Source organism: Fulmarus glacialis, unplaced genomic scaffold (assembly GCF_000690835.1).
Source record: "Fulmarus glacialis isolate BGI_N327 unplaced genomic scaffold, ASM69083v1 scaffold46443, whole genome shotgun sequence".
NCBI classification, from domain to species: Eukaryota; Metazoa; Chordata; class Aves; order Procellariiformes; family Procellariidae; genus Fulmarus; species Fulmarus glacialis.
This window is the reverse complement of record NW_009205709.1, coordinates 3,994-12,059: the sequence shown is the minus strand read 5'-3', so window position 1 is coordinate 12,059 and position 8,066 is coordinate 3,994. Positions and strand designations below refer to the sequence as shown.

Genomic DNA, 8,066 nt, shown 5'->3' with positions numbered 1-8,066 from the left:
ACTCTTTCTCAAGTCCCGTTGGTCACTGCTGCTGTCTGCTGAGCAAACTCTGCCAGGGGACATCTCGTGCTGACACCTGGACCTCTTTGGTGGCAGATTAGAGTCCATGACAGCTCACAGCATATTGCAGCTTATAGGCGCTCTCTGATGCAAATCCCCTTGTCTGTCACGCCAGTACAGCTTGCACAGCACCCGTGCTGGCAGCTGTGGAGCTTGCATTAGCCTCTCTACCCTTGACTAACCTGTACGATTGGCTTTCCTTCCTTCCACTGCTCATCTCCTGTTCTTTCACATTAACAAATATACCAAATAATCTCTTGGGTAAAGAGATGTGCCAGCACCAAGAAATTTTTAACTTCCCTGCTTGTCATGATGAACCCTGTTCAATCTGCTCCCACTGACCCTGCTTGAGCAGGGGGGTTGGACCAGGTGATCTCCAGAGGTCCCTCCCCACCTCAACTGTTCTGTGACTCTGTGATCCAACAGTCCTATCTCACATGCAGCTTTACTTAAGTTTTCAGCCTGGTACTGACATAGATTTGTCACCCCAGGATGGCAAGTGCTGAGCGACTGTGGCAGCTGGCTTGACAATGTGTGTGTGCCTGGACCAAAAGTCTGCATTGCCCGTTACCTGGTCTCTCAGCAGCTGAGAGTGGATGCTTTGGAAAGAGCAGGGCAAGTGCATGTTATCCCTTGCTTAATGCACCTCCTTGCACTGGCAGTCAGTGCTGTCAGAGCCTCCAGGATTTTGTGCAGACTGATGTGACTGATGGTCCTTCATGGACCCCTCTTCCATGAGTTTGCCCAGCTGCTCGTTGAATCCTGCCTTGTAACTGGCTCCAGTGGTTGCGGGAAGCTGCTCAGTGAGATTTTGGGTCCACGCCATTAGCCTGTTTCTCTCTCCTGACATCTCTGGTCCCCCTCCCCGCTGTGTGGGTGCCTCTTGGCATGGGGGCAGGATGGGGTGGATGCCTGGAGGCTCCCGGAGTGTGCTGGGACCAGTCCGGCTGGACAGAGCAAGGAGAGCAGTGCATGAGCACTGGGACATGTGAGTTGAGGCAGGGGGAAATGGTTGCTGTGTGAACAGAATTTGACTCTGCATGTTGTAACTGGGTCACTTGTAAGCGTCCCAGGCCAGTTACACAAGCAGGGGTGTACTTGTACACCTGCTGCCTTTGCTTTTTGGCTGATAAAACAGTCCAGCTCTATGGGCTTCCCATTTTAGGTATAATTTTATTTATTTATCTCTTAGCCACTGCTTCTTCACGTTTCCTGGTAACTCCCTTTCTTCTGCCTGTAAGTGACTTGCCAAAGCTTGTCCCGATCCTATTCTCACTTGTGCTGCAAGTTTTTTTCTTTCCTGATAGAAGAAGCCTTTTGCACCTTGCTCCATTTCCCCTCCTCTCCAGTTTTCACTTCCTCATGTCTGTGGTGGGAGATGTTTGTTCAGTGGCAGGTTTTTCTCTCACAGTTTTATCCCTGGTCCCCGTGTGCCGTGTCCCAGCCCTGACCAGCAGGGTGAGCCTGCCCAGAAGAAATCCAGCCTACGGCATATTATGGTCCTCTTTGTGCAGTTTTCTTCTTGTTCTAATAACCTACACATTAATCAAAACTCAGTTAAGAACAAACCTTGATCTTATGCACTCCAGGGAAAGGTGTGCCAAAACCAGTAGTCCATGGGACGACATCACTGTCGTTGCAGCCAGCTCCTGTTCTTCTGGTGCTTTGCCTCTCAGGTCTCTGCCCTTCCTTATCTACACACCAGTAGTGTATCCTTCCTAGCAGGATTCATATATTTTGGTTTCTATCACTCACGTTCTGCTTAGTCCTTGCCTTTGCTGTCCCTGGGGAAGAGTGGCTGCTTTCCCTGGTTTGCACCCTGTTAGGTGATGGGTCTGTAGAATAAATTTGGCTTGTGCCATGTCGTGAGGCCCTGTAACTGGGTTATAACGGGCCATGTCTCACTCTTCCTCCAGCCTACGAAGCTGTTTCCCCTGCTATGATGCCAGGGCAGATCCCTGACCCGTCCCTGACGGCCGGCGCGCTGCCTGGGCTCGGCCCCTTGACAGGACTGCCTGGCACAGCCCTGACTGCCGAGGAGCTGAAGTACGCCGACATCCGCAACATTGGGGCCATGATCTCACCGCTCCAATTCCTGGAGGTGAAGCTTGGGAAGAGACCCCAGCCCGTGAAAAGTGAGGTAAGTGGCGGGGGCTGCTGGCCACAGATGGCCCTGCAGGGCTGTTGTTTGCACCTGCCTGGGTTTCTCTCCTGCCTGTGCTTGGGTTTTGTGCCAGGGTGGCCAGCAACATGTTTTGTAAGCATGTCATGCTGCCTGTTTGGTGATGTGCACACGTTGGCAGCTGCTCCACTGGCTGCCTCTTCCTTGTGCCTGAATTTCTGTCCCTGTGGCATGGGCTGGGAGCGGTGGCCTCGGTGTCCCAGACCTGACCGGACCCATGCAGCTGTTGGCAGCTGGCTGAACTCAAACCCTGCCTGCGGAGTGGGGTCTGGCACAGCCAACGTGTCTCTAGTTCGGGGCACGCACCCAAAGAAAAAGCCGCACAGCCTGTCAGAGGGCTTGCGCGATGCTTTCATCCCATCTCCAGTGCCAACGAGCTCTTGGTGCTGCTGGCGTTGGCGTTGCCTTTCCCACGGGGACAAGGCGCGTGGGTGAGTGGTGCTGAGCGACAGCGGTGACTCAGCTTGTGCCACAGGTGCTGCTCGGGGGGGGCCCTGGCTTCACCTTGGGGCTGCTGGGACGGGGAAAGTGGGTGGCTTCTGCTCAGTGCCGCAGGCTGGCATGTCAGAATAAGGCTGCAGGGACTTGGGAGACACTTGCACAGCTTTTTCCTTGTGTGGTTGTCTCGTGTGTTGGTTGTCCAGTCTTTGACTCCTTGACCCTCGCTGTACTGGTGGTGAGTGTTTGCACCTCCCACTGCCTGCAGATGGAGCTGGGAACCCATCAATTCGAAGGCCCCACGTTGGTGAGGGTGGTGGCTGCTGTCGGAAGGTCTGATAAACAACCTTTCTGAACAGTGCATTTGCTGCTGCTTGAGGATACCTCAGATAATGCTGTGTGAGGACGGGGTGACGTGTATTCTCTGGAGACGTCAGCACGGAGGTGCTAGATGATGTGAAAAGCTGCCCGTGATGAGCTGTGAGCTGAAGGGGGTAAAACATCAGTTCCAGGGAGCAGCCCACTCTCCAAATGGTGCCGACACTTGTTTTGGCCCAACTCTTATGGCAAAAGCTCAGCAGCACCAGGCCCACCTGCGGGGATGGTGCCTGTTCCTTCCCCCCAGCCCAGCCCCTTGCAGTGGACTCCTGCAGGGAGAACTGGTAAGACGGAGTCCATCTGATCACCTTGCACAGGAGCTCTGTGCCCAAGAGGGTGTCCAGTCAGCTCGTGCAGCATCCCATGGAGCTCACCTGGGGAAGGACTGGGCAGATCTGCAATGGCAGGAGCTGAGGCTAGGATGCTGCAGGAGGCCATCGGAAGGGCCTGGGGGATGCTAATGGCTTTGGTACCTCTATAGGCAAAGCAGTCATGGATTGGCCGCTGAAGCCAAATGCTGTCCCAAGCTCTTTGTCTGGGTATCATGCAGCAAACGGGGTGCAATGCCCACCTCGCTTCATGGATTGGGGAAGAAAGAGGGAGTCTGTAGCTGTGCTGTGTTCCCGGGCACAGCTCCTTTCCTGGGGCGTCTCAGGCACTTCTGAGCTGGCTCTGCAACAGCTGCTTTTGTTCGGTGGGCATGGGGATGTGGTCTCACCGGCCTCTGTGTAACAGGGACAGGGCAGCTCTGCCCCGCAGCAGGTGCTGGCAGTGCCGAGTGTCCTCTGAGCCAGTTGTTGAGACACCATGTGGAGGAAAGATAAGGGGAAATCCACTGGCAGCCCCCGTACGGCCGCCCTCCCTGCAGCCGGTTCCTCCCCTGCATGGCCTGTGAAGCCGAGGAGTTGAGGACAGCAAATGGAGCTGCCCCTGGCACAGGCTTTGCCGCGAAAGCCTGGGGGAGCTGAAGCAGTAGCTGCTTATCCCATGAGTAGCCAAGAAGCTGCCCACGCATAATTTTGCAATGCAGCCTGCAGCTGCTTTCCTCTCGCAGGGAGCCAGAGCCCGGGAACGCTGGGTACCGGCATGCCATGCTCTGCGTGGTGCTTGGGAGGGCAGGCTGCTCCCTGCGAGCTGGGGCACAGGCAGCTTTCTCTGCTGTGTTTGGGGGACCAGCATCTCCTGGCACTGGGGTGTTTGTCCCTGGGAGTGCACACAAAACCCACCCAGTGGGTACTGGGCGCTGGCTTCCCCGCAGGGTGGTGGACACCCCCACTGGGCAGGCTGCCCTCTTCTTGGGACAGCTGGAGACAGGTGCTGCCAGGCTCCGCCATGAAAACCTGCCTGTGGTGCTCCCTCTGGGACAGAGCCCTGCCCCTCGGGCTGATGATCACCTTGGTCCCTGATGCTGCTGACTGAAGCAATTCAGGAGGGCACCCCAGACCTTCTACCCATAGGGCTTCCCTGGAGATCGGCATGCTGTGGGGTGATACACCATCACTGTCCCTCGTGCCTCTGAGTAGAGTCCTAACCCCCAGTACCAGGGCCATGTCACCTTTTTGAACTGAAATCAAGCAGAAGTGGAGAGGAGGAGATCTGCTTTCTTGAAGTTACATGAGCTGTGGTCAAAAAGCAGAGCCAAGAGTTTAAGCTGCCGCTATCTGTGCTGAGCCATCCTCCTTGAGCATCTGTACCACATCTAAAGGACATGGCCCTTTGCTGGGCCCTCTGTGGGGTGGAGGGGAAGCTGAAGGGGACAGGGACAGGTCACTTATTCTTTGATTTTTACTGAATGGAGCAACAGGGCATGGAAATGTGTCAGGCTGTTCCCTGGTGTACTGAGAGGCTTGTGCGGTCGCTGTTTGCTCTTCCAGTTTCTGTTACAACCCAAGATGTACTTTGCAGGAAAGTTTGGAGTGTGTTCCTTGAGATTTGGAGCTGTGAGCACATGTCCCCTCTCTGTACCCTCCTAATAATCTAATCCTTGAACTAAAAGGCTGAGAAGCTATCTAAGGAGTAGATGAGTGGTAGATAAATGTGCGGAGGGGAATGGTGGCTACTGTGATGTCCACCTGCTCTTAAACTCTGCGTGGAAATTTTGTAAGAGCTGCTTGTGCCTTTGCTGTGGGGTATCCTGGTCCTGCCAGGAGAAAAAGGCAGCAGAGCATGGAGTTAGGGCCTTCCTGGTCACTTCTGCTAATGCCTGCCACATTTGAGTTATGTGGGTGGAGTGAGAGCTGGCCATTTCTAACTGGACTTGGGGGCATCAGTGCAGTTCCCATCCTGGTTCTCCCAAGTGTGGTGCATGATGCCCCATGGCACTGCCTTGGCAAAGGAATGGTGGCAGCCCAGCATTATGGAAGTCTGTGCGTCGCTTGTGCTGACTTTGCTTAATATTTTAGCCCCAGCTAAAATAGCAACTTTGGTATAATGCTTGGGAAGTAAGGTAGAGAAGATGCAAAAGCTATTAGTGCTATAAAACTTGGACATTGTCTTCTAAAGCATGCTACATGCTGCATATTGGACATGCAGCTTACTTGATGTACCCCTTCACCTTAACTCTGCCGAGTCAATGTTTCATCCTGTCCTTGCAGATCACATTAAGATGTTTTGATTAGTGGGCTTTGAACTCAGTGAATATTAGCAGCGCGAACAGTTTGCTGTGGACGATGGCACCTGCAGCTTTCATTTCCTGCAGGCACCACTGGTGTACCTACGTGTGGGGTAATCTGGTGGCCCCCCAATCCCACCACCACTTTGTGGGCTTGGGCTTGGGAATCTCTGACTTTCCTTTTGAGGTGACTAAGCCCAGGCGCTAGAGCAACAGGGCTGTTCAGATGGTGTGTGCCGGGAGAGGCTCGTCTGGGAGATGTGTCCCTCAGCCACACTGACTTGGGGAGGTACGAAGGGAAGGATGCGGCTGCCTTCTCAGACTGGAGCTGCCTTTAGAGGAGGTGCAAATAGGCTGTGGAAGTGCTCATAAAGCAAATGTTGCTGCCACTGCATTTTAAAAGATGTGTGCTGTCAGGTGTCCGTTGATAGGAACAAGGCAGTTCAGTCTGACATCTCAAATTTCAGAGTCCCAGGCCAAATGCGGGTGAAGGCACTAAGGACCTCTTCTTCTCTAGCCACGCGACAAAGCGTAACCTGGATGCTGACTTCGCAGGGCTTTCCAGCACTCAGATTTTTCTTGAAGGAGCTGGTTTGGGTTCTCGGATGTAAGCATGCCGTAGGCCATTTACACAGGCTTTGTAGTAAATATTCCTAAATACTTTGATTATGGGTTTCCAACCCATAGGGCTTATTGGCCTGGCCTGTGTGGTTTGAGTCAGACAGCACAGAGCAACTGAGTCATGGTGAACAGCGCAGGCACTGCCGTGTCCTGCTTCTTTACAGGGGATGTGGGACCTGTCCCCACCTTACCGTGGTGGCCCTGTGACTCAGGCAGCGCTGAAGCTGCAGCAGAGAGTCCATGTACCAGAAGGAGGGGAACAGCCAGGCCCAGCTGGGGCGTCTTTCAGGTTTCTCTGCCTCTTGCCCTTGGCTGCACATGTGATGCTTTGGATGACTGTGCTCACAGCCTGTAGATATCTGCGTGACAAACTGTGCCCATCTTTGCGGGATGGGGCTCTATTCCCCTTGTCTCTGCCCTCTCTCAGGGAGGGAGCAGCCCTGCAAAGAGTTGTCTGTCCCCTGCCAGCTGAGTCCCCAGATGTGGGTACCACACTGGTCTCCCTCACCGTGACCCCACAGAGTGGAGTTAGAGGCCGTGGCAACAGCACGCCTGGTTCCTGGTGAGGATTAGACTACGTCACTGGTGGCCACTGGCATAGGTGGCTGCCAACCCTCTCCTTCCCCTGCCACTGGTGGGGCTGCTAGGTGCTCACCCCTACCTCCTGCCCTGCCCCACGCCTGCCGGCTCTGACCTGGGCTTCTCTGTCTCATTGCAGCTGGACGAGGAAGAGGAGAGGAGGAAAAGGCGCCGGGAGAAAAACAAAGTAGCAGCAGCACGATGTCGTAACAAGAAGAAGGAGAGGACGGAGTTCCTGCAGCGGGTGGGTGCCCTGACCTGTCTCAGGGTGCAGCGGGGACCTTGGCGGGGGCACCTCCCTAGAAAGGTGCCCCAGCTGTGGGCAATGCTCCCTCCTGAGCTGCCCCCCTGCCCCACCTTGCTCCTGTGCCCTTATCTGGGAAAATACAGGCCCGTTGCCCCGCTTTCCATGAGGCTGTGAAGGTGGTGGCCATGCGTGTGCCCAGGCAGAGCTCACGGGCATCCCTGTGCCCGTGGTACCAGGGACGGAGAGGGCTGGAGGTGGGCTCTGGGCTTGGGAATTGAGGGCTGATAGTGTCCCTGCCTCAGTGCTGGAGCAGGAGCACCCGTGAGAGTGTGGCACAGGACAGGGGCCGACAGCATGCTGGCCCCTTGCCCAAATTCCTGAAGGTTTCCCCGTTCAAAGGCTGGATGCCCTCTCACCCGTGACCCCAAGGCAGAAAAACTCTCACAGCACTGTGCTGCTTTTCTGCAGGGGGTGGTGGGACATGGGCAAATGACACAGGGGGGGACAAGGAGCCATTTCACCAGGGCAGACCCTTGCAGATGGGGGGTGAAAACTCAAACGTGGGTTTGTTTCCAAACACCCTTCCAGACCATGGAAAGCAGCCAGGAGGGGGTTTTGCTGTGGTGCAGCAGAGACCTGTCCTAGGAGGTGGCTGTGTATTTCCTTGCAGTGGCACTAGGTAACGCAGGGCAGCGGGGCTGGGGATGAACTGCCTGGAGCGACCTGGTGCCTTGGCAGGTCTTCAGGCTGCTCCTGTGCTGCAGGGGCTGAGGGGCAGCACTGAGCAGAGATGGCTTGTTGGCCAAATTGTTTCTCCTTGTATCTTGTCCTGTTGGAGTAAAGTCACATGCGGTTGTGTTTCTGTCCTGCTAGGAGTCTGAGCGTCTAGAGCTCATGAATGCTGAGCTGAAGGCCCAGATAGAAGAGCTGAAACAGGAGAGGCAGCAGCT

At 55.1% G+C, this 8,066-nt stretch overlaps 1 protein-coding gene across 1 annotated transcript in view; it reads left to right on the top strand.

Moving 5' to 3' along the window:
* The first annotated feature begins 1,999 nt into the window (after nt 1-1,999).
* JDP2 (Jun dimerization protein 2) overlaps nt 2,000-8,066 on the top strand; it is a 6,261-nt gene continuing 194 nt past the window's right edge. Inside the window, 3 exon segments of the mRNA XM_009575470.1 lie at nt 2,000-2,200; nt 7,009-7,113; nt 7,990-8,066. The exon segment at nt 7,990-8,066 is cut by the window's right edge and continues 16 nt beyond it. Coding sequence (XP_009573765.1) covers nt 2,000-2,200; nt 7,009-7,113; nt 7,990-8,066 — 383 coding nt within the window.